The 22,281-nt window shown below is 41.4% G+C and overlaps 1 protein-coding gene across 1 annotated transcript in view; it reads right to left on the bottom strand.

Moving 5' to 3' along the window:
• Positions 1-936: 936 nt before the first annotated feature.
• The window catches only part of N4BP1 (NEDD4 binding protein 1), a 54,114-nt gene continuing 32,769 nt past the window's right edge, over positions 937-22,281 (bottom strand). Inside the window, exons 4-9 of the mRNA XM_010843979.1 lie at positions 16,862-18,555; positions 10,218-10,348; positions 8,562-8,658; positions 6,129-6,236; positions 4,088-4,195; positions 937-2,306 (exon numbers count right to left, since the gene is read on the bottom strand). Of these exons, the coding sequence (XP_010842281.1) occupies positions 1,949-2,306; positions 4,088-4,195; positions 6,129-6,236; positions 8,562-8,658; positions 10,218-10,348; positions 16,862-18,555 (2,496 nt within the window). The 3' untranslated portion in view covers positions 937-1,948. The remainder of the gene's footprint in view (positions 2,307-4,087; positions 4,196-6,128; positions 6,237-8,561; positions 8,659-10,217; positions 10,349-16,861; positions 18,556-22,281) is intronic.

Raw genomic sequence — 22,281 nt, 5'->3', positions numbered from 1 at the left:
TCCTTCCTGCACCCAAGAAAGAGGAAAGGGCTGGTGGAGCTCTCAGAGACAATACTAAGATCACAGAGGCTTATGTAATTCAAAGGTCAGGTCACTTCTAGAGCCTAGAAAACTCCTGACCTCTAGGCCTAGCCAGCTCTACTCAGCATCAGTGGCGCCTCAGCCCCCCTCCCAGGAAGACCAGTGGGTAAGTCCTGGCAATCAAGGCATGCCCCTCGGGTCCTTCTCTGAACAGCAGCAGTGCTGGATTGGCACGGCCACTTGACCTGGAAGGTAAAGTCACTGTGAGGGGGACCAGGCCTCACACCTCTGCTGTTGTTTTTTAAAACCATCATTTGTGAAGCTGAGGCACAGGGACTGTGACTGAAGTTGCCTTCTGTCCTCCACGTGCACAGCTGGATGACTTGGGTATCCTACCCCCAGCTGACGACCAGCTCCACACCAGAATGCATCTTAAAGGCATCCAAGAGAAAAAGTGACTGAAGTCCGAATCTGGCCACCTGAGGACTCTGGACTCATCCCTGGAGGGATGCAGGATCATATGTGCCTAGAGGGAGCACTGGGGGGAGCCAGCCAGGTCTGCTCATGGCTAACTAAGTCCCTTCACCATGAAGAACGAACTGGTACTGAGTCCTCTGGAATTGTTTCTGGGGGCCACAAGAGATGTGATCTACAAGGCAGATGTGAAACTGATCGTGAGCAGCCTGGGGAAAGAGCAAGTATTAAATACAAAGCCCTTTGAAGGTCCAGAGAACAAGAAAGATGTTAACAGTTAATTATCCAGAAAAAGAATTTTCACTGACACAGAATTTAGGCAACACTGAAAACACAATACTAAGATATCAATTCTGAGACAGACCCATAGGAAGGGCAGCTTAGGAGAACACTAAAGAGATTAACACAGGAAAAATAAATACAGGGCTCTGGGCCCCCACAGAAGCTACTAATGCTATTTATTGGCTTGGGTCATTCTTGAGAATAGAAAACCAGTTTTTTGGCAAAGCTGCACAAACTTCACATGGGGCATCTCCCAAGGCTGTGGACACCAAACTACTGTAATAATGACGCTCTTCACTGAACTTCCTCACGTCCCACTAGCATCTTCAGAAGCTGAGATGGGACTTCTAGAGCCAGTCAGGGACTGAGTGCTGCGTGTCCCAGACATGCACGAGGGATCCAGTTCACAGCTGTGGACTTGGGCGCGTCCAGACAGAGGGCACTTGGAGCCTCAGTTCCCTCTTCTGCCCGGTGGGAAGGGAGGAAGGGCTGGACTACGTGGGCTCTCAAGGTTCTCCCAGGCGGATACTCCGTGCGTCTAGCTCTGCCCTGGTCATTAACGATGGCTAGGCACAAGGTGCCACCTAGTGGCATCACCTGTCCACTCTCACAAATGGCTCCAATCAAAGACCCCAGAGGAGCAAAATTAACTCACACGGACTCTAATTCCAGGGGCGAGGGTAGAGGAGGCTAGGAGGGTGAGCACACTTCATGTCAGTGGACGTGACATAGTCATCTCAAGAAAATATACTTTAAGAGTTCTTGCTTTCCCTAAGAAAGCAACTTTTTTTTTTTTTTAAGAAAGGCTAATCATATCCATTTGTCAATATTTTCAGCATTAAGGAAAATAGTTTAAAAAACATAAAAATGTAAGTGCACTCAAGAGTAACTGCTATTAAACAGTTCTGAACAGGCAGAAAATGTAGACTTTCCTTTTACAGAAAATGTTAAATCCGTAATAGCAGCATAATGTATATATATAAAAAAGCTGGTTTTGAAAACCCAGATTTCTTTTATACACAAAACATCTGTGTTTTTTTTTCTCCTATACACTACAACAGCATTTCCACTGGGAAATTGGTTTTTTCACATTATGTCACTTCCTGCTGGCACATGCAGATACTAGCTTGAGTGTGTGTCTTCAGCCCAGAGCCCCAGTTCCCAACAGCCTTCAGTCCAATACCATGGCGGAGAGTGCGTTCAGGTCTTTCATGTATGGATGAGCTGCCAAGATCTGGTCGATTTTCAGTTTTTGCTCCGAGTCAGGGAAGATCTTCAGAAGGGCTTCCCTCAGCTCGTTGGTTTCTGCAGGAGATCTCTGTGCTGGCATGGGCAGATTCTGCTGGATGTTGGAAAGGTTGGGCAAAAGTGGGAAGCGGGGTTGCTGAGGAAGCCAGTGGCTGGGTGGGGTGCCCTGAATCCGGGTCGGAGGCTGGTGGCTGGTGCTGGCTGCCTGGGCGCCAGGGACTCTGAAGCTGGGGTCAAACATGCCCACATTTGGCAGGGCGTTGAGTAGGGGCTGCATATCTCTGTGAATGGAAGCAAGCCCTGGTGAGCTAGGTTAGGAGACAAACAAGAAATCTGTCTAAAAATATCTGCTTCTGACTCCAAAACTCAAGGAGCTACTCCCTGGCCTCTGAAGGCAAGAGAAGACTGCAAGCCATGGCAGGGAGGGCAACCACCCACAGACAGGCCTGTGGGGATGCCGCTAACACCAATTCCAGCCCAGTCATGACAGGGAATGCTGGCTCTTTATGAGCCACTCCATTTCCTGGCCTGCTGCTGTGAGGACTGACCCCATCCAGCTGCTTGGCTCTGAACCAGGGTGTACCAGGAAGCTTTCAAAAGATCTGGACGCAGGACCATACTCTCTTGCAGATTCAGATTCTCTGTGGGGCCAGGCTGATGGGGATCTTTGGGCAGAGAGGCTGCCTCCCCAGCCCCTCAAGTCTGAGTGAGATGTTGGTGTCCACAACTTGAATGCACATGAGTGTGTCTAGGGCATCTCTACCATTAAAAAGCCCCCCACCTGATTCTGCTTGCAGTAGAGAAATGGGGCTGCTGAACACTTTTCCCAACTTCAAAAGCTCAGTCCCTCCGTTGGGGCGGTGGGGCGGGGAGCGGTGCGGCAGAGGGTGCAATGACTAACTTTGTATTCAATGCGTCTTATGTGAGTAGGCAAGACTGACCCTGCTGCCAGGCTGCTGAGGCTGGAGAAGGAGACGGAACTCTCCTTCCATTAAGTTTGACCCATGGACCCTGATGCTTGCACACAGGCCTGAGGTCTTAAAGCCTAGCAGAGAATTTCCAAGTTAAGACTTTGGAAGAAAAAATAGGATGTATGGCCATTCAGCAGGTGTTTAAAATGGCTGCCATTCTCTTGGTGGAGGTAGGTAGAGAAGCAGGACCTGTGGGAACGGAGTGTGTAATACAACACAAAGGCTCAAAAGAGAAATGATTCACAAGACCTGGGAGTGGAATCATGCCAGTCTCGTGTGCTGAAGACACTTCTGTGTGAGCCACCTGCCCTTTCCAATCCAAACCCAGAATCCCCCAAAGGCCCTGTCATAAATGGAGAGGATCAGCTCTGAAGTCTCACTGTCTTGAAACGCTGGGGGAGCTGTCTCTCACTTCTTTGAGCTTACACCCCTTTCAGCTGAGAAATACACAGAAATGTAGCTTATTTCACTTTTTAAAAAGAGAAAAGGCCTATCACTGGGGAATACGATCTGTCCACTTAAGAATGGACAATGTCCATTCTTGAGAATTCTGAAAATGGAAACACGTCTTTAAACACAAACAAAAAAACCCCAATCTACAAGAAAGAAAACCTAAGCTATCAAATTAATTTCAGACAAACATAGAATACTTGCTTCTCTACTCAGTGAGGTAGATAGCAACAGTTTCCCAGGTAGTGATTCCTGAATAGTAAATAAATTCATATAAGCATAAAACATTCAAAGTAAATGACTTGGCAAAATGAACTGAAAAAGATACTCACACACACACAAAGAACCTAATTAGCATTCACTAGTAAATGACCACTAGCAAAATCTGCTCTGTCTTCTTTGGCCTACAGAAAGTCTGGCTCTCCATCCTCTCTTCTGGGATTAAAACCAAATGGACCACAAATTAAGATTTGGTCTCTGGAAGACATTCCACCTGTATTTCACCAGCACTAAATTTACGGCTAGTTTTTAAAATAAAATACCATTTATAATACTCAGGGAGAGAGTGCACTTGCACTTGAAGCACAAACAACTGAAACAAATTTGTAAACACAAGACAATCTGGAAAAGGAAACAAATACCTAAGGAAGACTTCCTTCCGAAGAAATTCTTCTAATCGAGGTCCACTTCTTCCCAGAGGGTCATCAGGAACCATAAATATGTCCCCCACAAAGGTATACTGGAGCAATCTACAACAGGGAGAATAATTACAGTGTGGGAGAAAAAAGTAAATTAAAAGACTGCTTAACCGAATCCATCTGCAACGCAAGAGAGCCCGGTTCAATTCCTGAGTCGGGAAGACCCCTAGAGAAGGGATAGGCTGCCCATCCCTTCTTGGGGTGTTCTTCTATCAGTATTCCCTTCTGTCAGTATTCTTGGGCTTCCCTTGTGGCTCAGCTAGTGAAGCATCTGCCTGCAACGTGGGAGACCTGGGTTTGATCCTTGGGCTGGGAAGATCCCCTGGAGAAGGGAAAAGCTACCCACTCCAGTATTCTGGCCTGGAGAATTCCATGGACTGTATATGTATAGTGCATGGGGTCACAAAGAGCTGGACGTGACTGAGACTTTCACTTAACCACTAAAGCAAAAAAAACCAAACACACCCCAGTGAAACCACTTTCTCTTTTGGATACAAATACAACAGAGTAAGAAACTTTTACCTACTGGCCCTCTTATTTCTTACCAAGACTTTCAGATTTTTATCTGGGCTTGGGAAGCAGCTTCTTTTCCTAATATAATGTTCAATATAACTTTGAAAAACAAGATGGAAAGACTGTCACCTTAGGATACAATGGGTGCTCAACAAAGGTTTAATTTTTCAATAAATGAGCTCATGAGCAAACCTACTGATGTTCTTTTAAAAAAGGGAATTAGTGTATGAAGAAATACTGAAGGTCAGTTGAATATGATTTATCAAGTCTAGAAAAATGTTTTAAAAAAAGTCCAAATGCCTGATTTGCTGCCTGGATCTTGGTTTCTGCCTTGCTTTATGACTTCTGAAGGCAATGGGTTGGTGTGTGACTGATTCTTCACTGCACTTAAACCTTCTACGCATACACAGATGAGTGTCTGATAAATACTGACAATGAGCTCAGGGCACAAATCCAACAGAAACATGTGCTAGAAGATTAATGGCTTGTTAACTGTGCCCAGAAGGTCAAAGACCAATTCTCACTTCAGCTATCACCAAAGTTTCTTAACAGCATATGGGTCAAATGCATATAGTAACTAACTTTCACCTGGGTATCATATTCTAAAACCCTCTAATGATTCAAAAAACATAAATATCAGACAAGAGGCAACCATGAAACCCCCTAGACAGGTAAGTATGTAGTTACACTGGTTATATACCAGTTATACACAATCTCAAGGTATGTCTTTTAGATTTCCGGCATTTATGACTCATCCCTGGCACTACCATAAGACTACTGGTTTTTGGTAAGTACTTGTCAGATGATGCTTGTTTACAGAAAGTCCTGGAAGCCTGTGCTCACTGATCTTAATGTAGCTGAACACACTCAGGGTGTCATCACAAACAGAAAACTTTGTTATTTTGGATATTCAATGTGCTTTCAATTCAGATGACTAAACTTTGATGGTAAAATGCTCAAGAAAAGTATCAGATATTAAAAACTAGAAATATTCTTTCCTTTCCCCAAAGTGAAAACCCAGTCAGCATACTGATTTTGGGACTATCCTCTCGCTGAAATCACAGCTGTTATCAAACTTAGCCTTCATATTTCACTGTTGAGTAAAGCCTGGGGGAGGCCCAATGACTTGCTCAAGTGTCCCTCGGCATCAGGCCATGGTCAAACTAGGTAGTCATTTCTGCTCCATCACACAGTTAACAGAGCTAACTGGACCACAAAGATACACCTCTTGCCAGGGGACACTGGTCTACAGAAGACACCTGTGGGCACCAGAGCACGTTCACACATCACTTGCTGGTGTTGCTGCTCTGTGCTCAGTCCTCCCGCTTCCTGACAGGGGCCAGCTACCCTGTGGATTGGAAGCACAGTCTTATGATACCTTTGGTCTCCTGAACTGCTTCCAAGGTGGACAAAAAACAAACAGTAAACAACAAAAAACATCTCTGACCAAAGACAAAGAAAAAAGTATTACCTTTTTGTAATTATTTCTCTCCAGGAGACTGACTCGGTCACAAATTCTCTGAAGTTATCATTTGTTACAATTATGCCACCAGTTTTGTCCGCTAAGTGTAGTAGAAACCTATGGTAATATAAGAGTGGTTAAAACAGGCAAGCAGGCAGCCCTGGTTCAGAGTAGCTTTACTATAAAAAACAAAAGCATTTCCTCTTCACAGAAAAATAAAACAATTTAACCAAGGCTGGGATGCAGAAAAGTTAAGCCCCTGTCAAGTGAACATCAACTTGAAATACTGAACACCTGAAATTACTAGAATGATTATAAATGGAGGCCTGGTTTTCATAAAATCTTTTTAAAAAATAATCTTAAGCATAATTTATACATTTTTCTAGACAAGTTGTATTATCAATAGAGTGGTAATATGATAATGCATGAGGACTAGAGAAGGAATGAATCAGAATTGATGCCTGTGAAATCACTATTCAGTTTTCAGTTACTAAGCTATGGTACTTTGGTTCTAAGATTAGCCTTGCCACAGTCAGCCTTCCATTTTTTTTTTTAGCCTAATGCACATTTTCTGCCCTGACTTAAGAAGAGATGTCCAGAACTGCCATTAGGTTTAGTCCAAGTTATAGATCCATGCAAATGCAAATTATGAGAAGATATATGGTGATCATATGGGCTTCCCTGGTGGCTCAGAGGTTAAAGCGTCTACCTGCAATGTGGGAGACCTGGGTTCGATCCCTGGGTTGGGAAGATCCCCTGGAGAAGGAAATGGCAACCCATTCCAGTATGCCTTCCTGGAGAAGCCCATGGACGGAGGAGCTTGGTGGGCTACAGTCCACGGGGTCGCAAAGAGTCAGACACGACTGAGTGACTTCACTTTCACTTTTCACTTTCATATGGTGATCAAAAAGTGTAACAAGTAAACATTACAGAGAATTCTATTTCATTATTCGAGATTATTCGTGTTCAAACCCTCTCAATGAGAGATCTGTGAGGACAATATGAGTTTCATCCCCTAGTCAGGATGACCACATTTGTCTGAGGCAATGCAGATAATGAAACAATAAAATAAGTGAAATCACTGAATTAAAGGTGCAAAACAACTGCTTTTATTATCAGTAGGGGGTACTTAAAAGGAGATCAAAAAAGCCTCATTAGTTTCAGAAATCTTAGGAACCTTGATAAGTAAATATGATTTAGCATGAGTATCTTAAATTATTTCTAATTGGCATGAACAGTGAGGAGTAATGTTTGTCCACAAGTATTAACGAAAATAGGCAGTAAAGCTTCTGGGCGTGTACTGTGAATCAGGACACATGTTCACATCCGCTAAAAACCCAGAGAGCCATATAAATTAAGTGAAAACATAGTTGACATACTTGTGTATGCATTCAAATTCTGTAGGTGTGAGAAGGAAGCTGCTGCGTTAAAACCATCTGAAGGCGCTTCGTGAGCCTGGCAGTCCAACCTGCCTTTTCACGTGAGCTTTCCAGGGTCCCTGCCCAGATCTCTGAAGCAAGGGTAGTCCCTCCACCCCAATCTCCCAATACTTTCTCACCTACGCCCCTACCCCCAGGTGCTTCCTCCTGCATTCTTTCATGCCATCTCGGATTCTCCCCAGATCTGCTCTCTCATACCAGCCTGGTGAAGGGCAAGGGGTTGTCAGTGAGGAGGCCCTTTGGACCTTTTGCTGAATGTCTGTTCACTCCAAGTTCTCTTCCCCTGCCAAGCTCCTCTTTTCATCTCTCACCCATCTGACCATCATTCACTACCTTGGGTTACAAGCTAAGCACTGTCTTCAACGTGAGGGAGCACTGTGGTAGAACAATGAGGCAAAAGCACCAGGGAGCTGTAAGTGCTGGAGGTCAGATGGAAAAAGGGTGAGGGCAGGAGAGTAAAGAGCAGGAGGCCAGCACTTCAGTTCCCAGACACTCGTCTCAGCACCTGCTCTCTGAGCAGTGTACCAACCTAAGAAACGCAGCTTATTCCTTTAACATGAGGGGCAGCTGAGACCATCTTCTATTATATGGAAGAAATACTGAGGGCTCAGGCATCACAATGACAGACTAAGTCACCAGCCAGATATAACCAGGAGGAGACAGAGGAAGTGTAAAAAGCACTCTTGAGGCTGCCACACTAAGACAAGACAGACATTACTTCTAGGAAGTATTTAAAAAGACTACAACTCAATATGGGCTTTTTACTTACAGATTCTCAGCCATGTTTTATTAAAAAAGTTTTTTAACTCAATAGCTTCTTTGGTAATGTCCCTGAGTGTATTAGTATAACCTTAAAGACTATGAATGTTAAAATTCTCAAACTCGGGTCAAGCGTGTCCTTTTAAGAGGTAGATTCAGGTGCCTGATGAACTGTCTGGTGGAGCAGGTGGCTGGCTCCTCACCACCCCACACCCACTTTAGAAAGGAAAACAGCCTTTCATACCTGTCATCATGAGAAGCAATTCTTTCTCCAAAGACCATCCGTGCAGGAGTTAAAGATAATATTCCAAGCTCCTGGAGCTGGGTTAAGAAGTGCTGTTCTGTTTATGGAATAAGTTGAATACACATTCAGAAAAAGGCTATCTACCCAGATGTTTGAATAAATGAAAGCATCCCAAATGTTTCACTTGGAGACTTGTGGGTAACTTTTTTTCTATTGACTCACAAAGATTGCATTTTATGAACTTACTGGGAAGGGGGGAAAATCAAGGAAGACATATTCCAAAACAAATGTAATGTAAAAATTGACTTTAGCTATTTTTTAAACTTAAAAATGTTCAACTTATCTGCTTTGTAAGAAGAATAAACCATAAACCTATACATAAAGGATCTTACTATTAAGAACTTTTTCTCCGCTACATTACAAGCAACAGAGGACAAAGAGAGTGAGGGCCAAGTCCCTGAGAGAGGGCAGGGGTTGGAATAGAAGAGGGATGCCAGAGAGGCAGACAGACTGTTCTGTCCTGATCACAAGAAAGGTCTGCTTGGTCCCTATTCCAAGAGTCTGTCAAATCTCCCTCTGATTGCTACCCTATCTAATCTCTTCTCTGTTATTGGTACAAATATTTACTGATTTTCATGGGAGTGGGTCATGACAGAGAATAAAAGAGGGCCAAAGCCACAAACGAGTAATAGGCAAAATAGCAGCTACAGGCTCAGGGTCTGAGATTCCCACTACTGCATTCCCTACGATGGTACTCACCACTGACTTAGGCTGAAATGTCCTAACACAGTGCTTTATGGCTCTAGAAATGCAAGCACATAAGGCTTACAAGACTCTTTCAGGGATCCTACTGCAAAATGACTGAAATGAGTAGTTCTGCCTCATTCTCAAGGACCCTCTGCTAGGACAAATACACTTCCCCTGAGGAGGGAAGTTGGGATACCTGGGAAGTGTCCTTTTACCATTTCTATCTACCTCAACAGCGACTAAGTTGTATTACTTCCTGCTGAATGTGCTGGGTGGGTCCTGTTCTCACCCTTCCTCCTCCCAGTCTACCTTTATTTCCAGGTAGTCTGATGCATCAAGCTGCTTGGCACAGCCCTTTCACCAATCTTCCTATTAAGACCCAAGAAAAGAAAAACCTTAACTTTCTCTGGATATTTCAGGATCCACAATAAGTTCAAATCTTTCGTGTGTGGCCTGCAGGTCAGCCATGCAGTACCACACAGTGAACATAAATGACTTATATTAAGCTATTAAACAAACTGTTAAAAAGACATCCTATGGGAGGGGTCCAAATTTATCAAATGATCATTTTCAAAAATACTATTTAAAGAGGAAGAAACCTAGCCTCGTAGAAAGACATATTTAATCAACTTTTTAGAAAGTCAAAGAAAATTTTTGTGATATATAATGAAGACTAACATAACTTTTTATATAAACATCTATTAAACTTTCCATCCCTCCCCCAAGTATGTCTTATGCTATAAAACTCTCTTCAACTGATTTTTTTTTTAAACTGGATGCAACAAATTTAGTTTTGTTTTTAAAGCTGCTGCCTATGGCACATGGCACTATTCTAAGTAGTGTGTGTTGCAATTAAGAGCCAACTGATTACCTAATTATTAGTAACCTGGAAAAATCAGTTTGTCTCACCTGTGACATTAGGATCCCGCCTTGTTCTCCACTGTGGAACAAATACAGTGATGTTTCTGTTGCCGAGCTTCCAAAAATATTCAACCGCAATTGCAATTCCACGACAAGAAAAGAACTTTTTCAGACCATGGCTATATGAAAATAAGTAAAATTTATTTCAGTTGAAAGCATGTTTAAAGCATGTTAAGTTTTACCAGGATAAAGTGAAAAAGTAAAATCTACAAACAACAGAAACAATTAGGACAATATTTCCTTTAATAGTTTGCTGCTTTGCAAAGCCAAGAGAAACCACGACAGGAGATGTGACTCAATAGCTTTGTGATTTCGGTTTTATTTTATTTAGTTGATTTGAGTGTGCTTCTGTGGTAGAGGGCAGTTTGAGCTTCGGGGCTATACTTGTTTACTACACCTTTTATGTTTGGTTTTAGATGAAGAGCCCATTCTAGAGAGTCCTAGTCCACTGGCCTCCAAGAATCTTTGATGAATGTTAGAAGGAATTTGTGGCCGCAGCAGAAGCAGCTATGATCAGAACGATCCCATGACATGTTCTCACCACCACAGCTTCCAGGGGTTTCAAATACATCTGCCTCCATCCAGGAGGGCTGCATCCCCTCTCTGGACAACTGGGAAGCCAACTCAGTTTACAGCTTCCAGGAAACGAGCTGACGGCAAGGCTCACATGGAACTACCTGGGGGCCATGGCACGTGATTCTCGTGACGGAAGCAGACAGCAAGGGGAAAGTAATTAAATAAGGGACAGTACTGAACATGGGTGAGCGCCAGACATGCCGCACCACAGAACAGCCAACTCTAAGAGAGGGGCTGGAGCTACGTTCCACGTTTACCAGAACATGGTGGCCAGATCGGGCCCTTACTTTGTAACTCATGGTACAGAGGATTAAAAACTGTTTCCCCACCCCAAAACCAATTTCAAAACAAATGAAGAAAAATATTTTAAAATTATTCTCCAGCAGTTAAGGAAAAGCAGAGGTTTTAACCCTTTCAACTAGCCCCAGCGGTATGGTCCCCAGCTAAATCTACGTTTTCATGGAGCAAGAATGGGCTGGACCTGTAACAAGCATCTAACATCCAGAAGAGTGGCTCAGAAATGCCTCCTTTTAGAGGCTAAAACCCACTCTTCTCAGTCAATCATAAATCAGACTCCACAGGCATCAGCTCCACTCCAGGAAATGTACACAAGTAAACAAACCCATTCTTGATGAAATAACTTAGCAGTGGCTTGTTTATCTAAAAGCATTTAAATATGGCAGGAATGTAGCAATATGACACTTGTTAGTGGAAAATCGGCTTGAGGCAGGTAGTTTTTGTACAGAGGGTCTTAGTCTTGAGAGACATGCACTAAAAAAGCTTATTAAGTGCCTTCTTAGCTAATTCATCAGACACAAATGTATATGAACTCTTTTTCCTCTTTTCCTTAAATGTTTCTGTTGACAGCAACAGCAGAAACTAAGTGGAAATAAAGTCTCAGTCCATTCCTTTGGGTCCTGGTGGTTCAGATGGTAAAGAATCTACCTGCAATGCAAGAGACCTGGGTTTAATCCCTGGGACAGGAAGATCCCTGGAGAAGGGATAGCTATCACTCCAGTATTCTTGCATGGAGAATTTCATGGACAGAGGAGTCTGGTGGGCTACAATCCACAGGGTCACGACGAGTTAGACACGATCAAGCGACTAAAGCTTTTCAAGAAAAGGAGGGAAATGACAGTAGATAAAATTCTACTGCCCTGGAACGCCTCCCAAGCTTAGAGGGGGAAAGTGGAATTTCTAGAAACATTAGCACGAAAACAAAATTCCAGGAGCTTCCCTGGTGGCTAAGTGGTAAAGAATCCACCTGACGAAGCAGAAGACACGGGTTTGATCACTGGTCTGGGAAGATCCCACAAGCCTAGGGGCAACTAGGCTCTTGACCCTGTGCTCTAGAGCCTGGAAGCCGCAACTACTGAGCCCATGTGCCAAAACTGTTGAAGCCTGTGTGCTCGAGAGCCTGTGCTCTACGCAACAAGAAAAGCTACCACGACGAGAAGCCTGCACACTGCAACTAGAGAGCAGCCCCTGCTGTCCACAGCTAGAGAAAAGCCTGCGCAGCAAAGCCTATCAGCACAGATTAAAAAATAAATGAAAAAAAAAAAACACAAAAAACAATTCAAAGGGTTAGTTATCCTCAGTGATTAGAGCAAAACATTTTTAATACCCTGAAAAATTTCTAGAGCTGATTCAGGAATAAATAGCAGTTCAAACTTCTGGTAAAGAACATATGGACTAATTCAGAAGACAAAACAACAGAAATAAAATCAAGTAGAGCCAAATTATTGAATTTAAAATAATAAGGTCCCACTTTTATTTTCATATCATAATCAAGCAAAAAATGTGCTGTCTCCTAGCCTCTCTGTAATCACAGAAAAGCAACTTGCTGACAGGTAAACACAGACCAAATGTCTTTTTTGACTCAGAGACAAAGGGTACACATATAATAATACCTCTCTACCCTGGTGAAGGCCAAAGCTCTGGGGCTCCCAGATGCAAATAGAGAATTAACAGATATTAAGCCTGAGAAGCCAGATGTGCAGGCTCTCAAGGGAGATTTAAACTTCTGTTTCCATATACTTGGAGACAAGTTACACCATTGTGTTGTTTTCCTCTTCTGTATTGTAGCAGACACTCAACTAGAAAGAAAAGGATTCAAAGCAGAGAGGAGATGCGTGATAAATACCTGATAAAACAGATTAAAATGCAGGGTCATCACAGAACCAGGCAGGGCAGTGTGCGGAAACAGAGAAAAACCCTTTCTGAGTTACCCAGGAAAGAGGAATTCTTTTCTGTAGCCTCCATTTAATAACAAGAGCCATGGAACCCTGATATATAAGACTACCATGAAAAAATGGTTACAATATATAGGCAAGTGAACGGACAAATCTCATCTACATGGAAAATGATCTATTCAGATAAGTCAGGTGCTCTTTGCTGAAGTTTCAGACTGACAGAGACCAAATGTTATCTGGCCACTGCGGTGATGTCTAGCCATACACCACATACAATTTCCATTTACTCATCGTTTGACTCATTCACGGTGACAAAGGGGAAAAACCAAGTAGAGATATGCATAATCAGCAGCATTAAATGGGGTATTTCGGAATTTCTCACGGTGTGTTAGAAACTGCAGACATCACACTGGCCTGGCAAATAAATGAGGCTTTGCAGAAACCCAGGGATGAGTGGGCTTGAGTGGCTTTAAGAAAGGGTTCAAACCTATTGCTCAAATACTCAAGTTTCCTTTTTAACTACTTCCCCAACTAGCTGGGTCAAGCTAGTGAGGTTTACTCAGCAGTGCTTAAGCAACTCAGGAGTAATGTATCCAATGGCTCTAAGGTCTAAAAATTTAATCTCAACTTCTGTGGGAAGAGGTGGGGTGTACGATGGCTCTGGAGAACTGTATCATGGGTCAAAATTTTGTAGCTGCATAATCTTGGACAAGACTTTCAAGCCATTTCATGTTATGTATATTACAGATAATTTTTACCTCACAAAACTGGTGTAAAGGTTATGTTTTCAAAGATAAAGTCAGTACCTGATATATAACAAGTGTTTCTGTTTTAAGATTCCAAATATTTGTTGAAATGTAATCCAAATTGATTTACTACAGCAACTGGAAGACCAAGCTATAAATAGGTGGTGAAAAGTCATTTAAATAATCCTAATCTTCATTAAGTCTTTAATTCATTCAACACATTGTCACCGAGTGGTTACTATGTGCCAGGCACCATGGACCTTGGGGATAGTTCAGTGAGCTGAATACACATGAATCACTTTTATGGAATTTATAGTCTGTAATTCCCATTTAAACTGAAACAGCTGATTTAGAATGATAATTTTTTTTCTGACTCAAAAAAATTGAGGTGAAATTCACACAATGTAAAATAATCATTTTAAAGTGAATTTAGTATATTCACAATGTTGTGTAACCATTTGTATCTTGTTCCAAAACATTTCCATCACTCCAAAAAAAAACCCTGTACCCATTAAACAGTTTCTTCCCAGAATAAGAGTTAATTTTAATTACTGACATTTTGAGATCAATCTCCATCAAATTAAGTATAAGTCTGTCTGCCTAGGATAATATATCCTTTGTAAAAGAGTTGCTTTTAATTGAGACATCTATGAATTCAAAGTAAATTAAAATCCTCTCAATCAGCCTGTAGTTTCCCTTAGTGCACTAATCCAGTGGTTTTCAAAAGAAATGGCACTGTACTGAACGAGGTTAGGAATTATGTAACAGTGTTTTGGGGTGTCACAATGGCTTGGGGGCATTATGGGCAAAGTAGGAGGGACCAGATATGCAAAAACATCCTGTTCTGTACAGCCAGTGTGACTATAAATTTCAACAGTAACTCCTCTGAGAAGTACACTAGTTGTACTACAAAAAGGCTTTTTAAAAGTATCATTATCATTGTTCATTCTATCTTAATTTGCATTTCTTAGTCTTTGAACACCAATTTGGGAAATCTCTCCACATACAGAAAAATGAAAAAGGATTAATATTACTCATAATCGTGACCTAAATTTTATATCATCATTAGGCTCAAGAAATTGTAACAATGAGGACCTGCTGTAGGGCTTGGGCTGTGAGTAATTGAAATTGTACTTTACATTTTTACTTAGATAATGCCATACAGTTGTGGGCCATTTGCTGGGTTCCCCCCAAAAGAACTGCCAAAAGACAAAGTGAAATGACAATAAACAGCATTATTTGGAAATGAAGACAACCAGATTACATATTTTTACTGCCTATATTCACTTTTACATGTGAAGTGCTGGCATTTTCTTTTCTTATTTTTGAAAGCAAAGAACAGCACCATTCAAAAAATAAAAATCAAGAGAATCTTTATATTTAAAAAATAGATACTAAAATATTAAAATATTTATAGATGGAAATGAGATATCTGAAAATTCCTTCAAAATGGGTGAAAGGCAGCAGGTGGGGCACAGATGAAACAAAGTGAAAGGACAGAACGAGACAGGCCTGAGCTGATAATCACTGAAGCTAGGAGACGGCACACGCGAATCTCAAATGAATGTGAATTCCAACATGTGTGGAATTCATCATATCATCTTCTTGTGAATTTCTCTGAAAATTTAACAAAAAATAACAAGTATGTAATAAATGCATAATTTAATAATAGTTTTCAATTCATTTTTCAATTTTATCAAGTATTCCTGAAAAATCAGGGGATTAATTGATGTTTTAGAACTCCTAGGAAAGAGGTCATATAAGCATCCAGCAATTCAGGAAAGTACATATGACCCTTAAACAACACAAGTTTGAACACAGGGTCCACTTAAACATGGACCTTTTTTCAAGAGTAAATACTACAGTACTAAAAGATACAGAACAGCTTTATGGAGGGCTGACAATAAAGTTAATTCTGACCATGCAGGGGGTCAACGGCTCCCAACCCCACATCATTAAGAGGGCCAACTGTATTTCAACTTCTCCTTCATTCCATGTCCAGATGCCCCTTTTCTTGAATTGCAGCTACTTAAAATGCTAATCCCTTGGACTACAAAGAGATCCAATCAGTCCATCCTAAAGGAGATCAGTCCTGAGTGTTCATTCGAAGGACTGATGTTGAAGCTGAAACTCCAATACTTTGACCACCTGATGTGAAGAGCTGACTCATTTGAAAAGACCCTGATGCTGGGAGAGATTGAAGGTGGGGGAGAAGGGAACGACAGAGTATGAGATGGTTGAATGGCATCACCAACTCAATAGACATGAGCTTGAGTAAGCTCCAGGAGTTGGTGATGGACAGGGAGGTCTGGCGTGCTGTGGTTCATGGGGTCACAAAGAGTCAGACACGACTGAGAGACTGAACTGAACTGAACTAAAGACATCTTCAAAATCAGTAGAGTGACTGGTTTTGAAAACCAGAGAGAGATTTTACCTAGCAGTTGTTGAAACAGCATGATAAAGATGTCCTTTATCTCAGGGCAAAAAGTTGTATCAAGTGAAACCAAGCAGGCTGAAACCCATCTGAGGTCAAACAGCTGGTTCCCAGTGGGCGGAAACTCTGACTCTGACCCCTACATTCTCCTTATATCAAACTGCCCCTTAGAGTTCTAAGACAGGCTAAATAGAAATGATCATTTAACTTCTTTAACTATACAAACTTTCAGTAAGAGCAGAGGCCCATAAAGAAACTCAAACTGAAGAATTCCTTTGAAAGGAAACTGCTGTCACTCTTATCAACAAAAGTATAACAGAAGTACATCATGCCTATTATCACTGCACATTCTAGGGTAAAGACCTGGCATGTTGTACAGAAAAAGAAATCTCATTTTTGTTTTAAGCTTCATCCTTGTATTCAGAACCCAGTGGTGTTAAGACAGCATTAAGAACCTGAGGATTTAAGTCTCTATACTGCTTATCACTGGGAAATGCAATGTGAAAAGCCAAATTTTCTGTCATTCCCTGTCCTCAGAAATATAGGCTCAGCAGAGTGAAGAAAGAGTCTACAATGCCAGAGAATGGGGTCAACTACACACAGGATAGTTCCTATAAACACTGCAATTCTGAGACACGGCTAAGAGCCCTATTGAAAGCTATAATTTGAAGAGAGTGGACTTACGTAATCGCAACATTGCTTCCATCTATAACAATGTGCTTCAAATCCGTCCTCCCTGGTTCATTTTTTAATTCCAGCTTGTAGGGCACTTTCAGAGTATCTCGAAATCTTTGAACGCCCGTAACTGAGCAATCAATATGCTCAGAAGGTCCCGCCAACCTAGCATCAGTAACTGAAGGTAACAGCGGGGAGAGCGGCATCGGTGGAGAAAGGGGTGGACAGCCGGGCTTAGACTGAGGAGAGCCACAACACCTCGAGCGGTTTTCACAGGCAGACTTCATACTATTTGGAAGCAAAGGTTCTGCTTGCTGCTGCAAACCATTTTCAGGAAAAACCGGAATTCTGGGCTGGTGACTTGAAGCTCCTCTTGAAACAAAACTGACAACTTCTTTGGGACTTGAAGGGACAACAGCGGGTAAAGGGCCATCGGTCTCAAGGTCTATGTTACAAATGTAGTTCTGATTTGAACTCCAGATTTCTTGTTTCTGTTCTACTGGCACTGTTCTGAAAGTATTAATTTTGCAATTTGAGGTACATGGTTTTGATTCAACTCTGAATGGTAACTGAGAAAAATTTTCCACCATATTTTGCTGTGTGTGAGTTTGCGTTTTCTTTGGAGTGGAATCTGCTGTAAGCTCATTTATGCTGCTGCAGACACCTTTATTTTTGGTTCTGCTGGTCTCTGGATACACAGTACCAGGTGAAAGTTCTCTGTCTCCTTGGAATCTTTTATTTTCTTTTTCAATTTCCTCCAAGAGTAATAACGGTTCAGTAGATGGCCCATACTCCCTAATGACCTTTTCAACAATTTCTTGGGAATAGCCCATGGTTTTAAAAAAGTTCACGAGAATGTTGTACTCCATTTCCTCAGTAGTGTCTTTTACGTCTGGACTTAAATTTTCGGCCTCAGTAGAAGAATCAGAGACGTCAATGATTACACTTCCAGCTAATGTCTTACCATCATGTAGAAGCTCTCCCTCTTCAACATTTTCCAAAGAAAACTGTTTCTTGGTATGCCTTTCTTCAGAATCAGAAAACCTCCTCTTGTGACAAACTCTGTCTTTGGAAAGTGCCTCTTCATCTGGGGTTACACCATTTATTGGAACAAAAAGTACATCTTGTGAACTAGAAAAGACTGTGTCCATTTGTTTTGTGAGCTCAGAAACGGGAGTCCCCGCTTTATTTCTTGCATCTTCCTGCAAAACAATTTCATCTCTGGAAATAGTCAGCCCTGTGGCAGCATTCTGTGTAAACTCTGCTTGTGCAGAATCTCTAATTTCAACAACATCATCATCTCCTGTTTCAAACAGATTCTCCTCACCTTGGGTGAGTGCCAAGAGTTCTTTTTTCAAGGAAGTGGGTAAAATTAACAAATCCATTGTGTAACTGTCTGCATGGGCTTCAACAAATTGTTTAAATTCCCTTTTTACCTCTGATTCTTTCTGGCTGTTGGGTAGGTTCTCATTATTCTCAAAGAGCTTTACAAACTGCTGAATGTGACTCCGAGCCATGACCACAGCTTCGGCACTTCCCCTGATGCCAAGGAGACCGATGTCGAGAATGCAGAGATCGGCACAGGTGTCCTGAATCAAGCTCTTCAGAAACAGGCTCTGTGCCCCAACAAAAATGCAGTGCATGGCCTTGGGATAACATTCTCTTTCTTCTAGTTCAGGTTCACAGATTCCTTTAATATATTCCTGTAAAGAGAAGATAAGAAATTAGATCAATTTATAAAACCACTTTACAGCACATATTATGTTAGATACAAAATACAAATACCAAACCTTACAAAAGTCAAAAGCCTGCTAATATCTTTGAAAAAAATACCATGTTTTTAAAATAAAAGATATAAGCTGTTTAATTGTTTTCAGAGGAACTGAAAACTCTGCATTTAAGCATAAAAGGCAGGTATTTGTAACATTTTCAATAGTGTATCTTGCAATGCAATCTTTAGGAGTTTGCCCAGCTGCACAGTTGATAATGACCAAGACTGGATTTATTTACGCCTATAAAGAATAAACATCTTTGCTTGCTACAAGCTGTCATTTATTACTACTATGACATAATTCAGAAAGGAGTTAAGTCAAAGGATTTACTCTAAAACAAACCTTGGCTTTTTCTTTGCGACTATTGTTTCCAGATAAACAGACTGATTTTTGAAGGCATTTAAAACAAGATCAGTTTAACAACAAAAATTTTTCTAGCTGGCTGGAACAATGTATATACCCTATGTAATTTTATGTCTGTTTTCTGTCATTATTAGATGTAGATCTAAATATAAAGAACCAGAGAATGCTGACTAGTACCACCATTCTCAGATATAAAGCTATAGTTTCTAGTGAAATCTGGTACTGAAAGAGGCCTGTACGAGGTAAGAAAGGGAACTGGATTCTTGAGCAATTTGGTTGCCAGTGGAGGGAGAAGTGTGAATCAAGTAAACATGTGAGCCCTCAGACCCACAGTGGAACACAGTTGTTAGTAACTTGGGCACTGGAGTCAGTTCCCAGGCTCAAATTGCAGCCATACAACTGGTGACCTTGCTCAAGTTACCTAACCCCTCTCAGCCTGGTTTCTGCAACTATGAAAGAAAGAGAGAGAGAGACAGACTAGTGCAATTTCAGAGGTCTGTGAAGAAATTCAATTTAATAATGAATGTAAAGTTCTAACAACAGGGTGTCATAAGTGCTTTCCAAACAGTAAAAACACTGTTACTTTAAATTACCAGTGAAAGCTTTCTGGACAGACAGCCTGGGGATACCCAATCTAAACTTTAAACTAAAATTAGATTGGTGTTATCCAAAATGATGCCATTTAAAAGTTCAATCTATGTAGTTATGAGGCTTTACAAACCCGCACCTACCATGTATACGTGTTACCACGGCCACATAACTTCTACTATAATTTATATACAAATGTGTACATATTCCATGCTTAAACAATTAGAATACAAAATTCCTGATGAGGAGATGAAACATAAGGAATACAAGGAAAACAACAAGGGGAAAAGCTCGACCCAAGTAGTATAATGTTCAGTCATGAGTTCTTTACTTCCTTAGGCTCCTTTGGATAAGCCTGGAATATTTGTGGGCTTGTTAGTAAAGAATAAAAATAGCTGATGCTGGACAGAGGAGCCTTAAAAGAAAAAAAGAACAATTTATTAGAGCTACTTTTGTGAGAGCTGGACTATAAAGAAAGCTGAGTGCTGAAGTATTGATGCTTTTGAAGTGTGGCGCTGGAGAAGATTCTTGAGAGTCCCTTGGACTGCAAGGAGATCAAACCAGTCCATCCTAAAGGAGATCAGTCCTGAATATTCATTGGAAGGACTGATGCTGAAGCTGAAGCTCCACTACTTTGGCTACCTGATGTGAAGAGCTGACTCCTTGGAAAAGACTCTGATGCTGGGAAAGATTGAAGGCGGGAGGAGAAGGGGACGACAGAGGATGAGATGGTTGGATGGCATGACCGACTCAATGGACATGAGTTTGAGTAAACCCCGGGAGTTGGCGATGGACAGGGAGGCCTGGCGTCCTGAAGTCCATGAGGTTGCAAGGAGTCGGACACAACTGAGTGACTGAACTGACTTTTGTACCATGGTAATTGTGTTAAACACAAAACACAGTTATCAACTGTCCTTTTTCCCTAGATGTACAAGCAGTGTTAAATATTAATGTGAGCGTCTTTTTAAGATTTCCAAATGGGCAACATTTTACTATCACTTGTTTGAACTTATGTTGCATGTAGACTGCGGTCTGAAGTTTTTATTTTGAAATTGCAAAGATAACTTTATTTTGAAATTGCAGAGGAAGTTGTAAAGATAGTACATACAAGTTCTGTGTACTCTTTACCCAGTTTCCTCCAATTATTACATAATACATATTAATAACTGCAGTACAAAATCAAAACCAGGACATTTACATTTATACAGTGAGTGCATATAGTTCTATGCCATTTTATCACAAGTATTGCTGTTCAGTCACTCAGTTATGTCTGACTCTTTGCAATCCCATAGACTGCAGCACGCCAGGCTTCCCTGTCCTTCACTATCTCCCAGAGTTTGCTCAAACTCATGTCCATTGAGTCAGTGACGTCATTTAACCATCTCATCCCCTGTCATCACCTTCTCCTCCTGCCTTTAACCTTTCCCAGCATCAGGGTTTTTCCCCCTACTGGGTCAGCTCTTCACATCAGGTGGCCAAAGTATTGGAGCTTCAGCTTCAGCATCAGTCCTTCCAATGAATATTTGAGACTGACTTCCTTTAGGTTTGATCTCCTTGCAGTCCAAGGGACTGTCAAGAGTCTTCTCCAACACCACAGTTTGAAAGCATCAATTCTTTGGCACTCAGCCTTCTTTATGGTCCAACTCTCATATCCATACATGACTAGTAGAAAAACCATAGCTTTGATTATACGGACCTTTGTCAGCTAAGTAATGTCTCTGCTTTTTAATACACTGTCTAGGTTTGTCACAGCTTTTCCTCCAAGGAATAAGCGTCTTTTAATTCACAAGTATAGATTTCATGAAAACACCACTTCAATCAAGATACAGAATTATCACTACAAAGATTTCCTTCATGTTATCCTTTCATAATCACACTTTACTGTACTTCCATCTACTATCCCTACCCTTGGCAACCATTAATCTGTGATTTTGAGAATGTTATATAAAGACTTACACCATATGTGACTTTTGAGACTGGCTTTTTTCACTCAATGTAACACTTTAAAATCCATCCAAGTTGGTGCATGTACCACCAGTTCATTTCTTGTTACCACTGAGTACTACTCTACAACATGGATTATTTACTTGGTTGCATCGAGTCTCAGCCGTGGGACATGGGAACGTCATGTCACGTGGGATCTTTTGCTTCAGGCGGCACACAGACTCTTCTAGTTGGCGTATGCAGGGCTTAGCTGCTCTGTGGACCTCCCCTGCATTGCAAGGCAGATTCTTAACTAACGGACCACCAGGGAAGTCCTCTTAACTAGTTTTCTAATCATCTGTCTATTGAGGGACATTTCAGTTACTCCTATTTGGGGCTATTACAAATAAAGATGCTCTGAACAATCATGTACAGGTTTTAATGTGGACCTACATTTTCATTTCTCTGAAATAAACGCCCAGGAGTGCAACTGTTGGGTGGTATGGTAAGTACATGTTTAGTTTTACAAGGAACTGCCAAAGTATGTTCCAGAACGACTAAACCATTTTATGTTCCTATTAGCAATGTATAAAAGATCCACTTTCTCTGCATCCTTCCCAGAATTTGATATTGCCACTAGCTTTTATTTTAAAAATGCTAGTAAGAGTTTTTCCCATGTAGTTCAGTTAGTAAAGAATCTGCCTGCAACGCAGGCAAGCTGGGTTCGATCCCTGGATCGGGAAGATTCCCTTGAGGAGGGCATGGCAACCCACTCCAGTATTC

Source organism: Bison bison, unplaced genomic scaffold (assembly GCF_000754665.1).
Source record: "Bison bison bison isolate TAMUID 2011002044 unplaced genomic scaffold, Bison_UMD1.0 scf7180017864192, whole genome shotgun sequence".
Classification (NCBI taxonomy): Eukaryota; Metazoa; Chordata; class Mammalia; order Artiodactyla; family Bovidae; genus Bison; species Bison bison.
The sequence above is the reverse complement of the archived record's forward strand: the minus strand, read 5'-3'. Positions and strand labels throughout refer to the sequence as shown.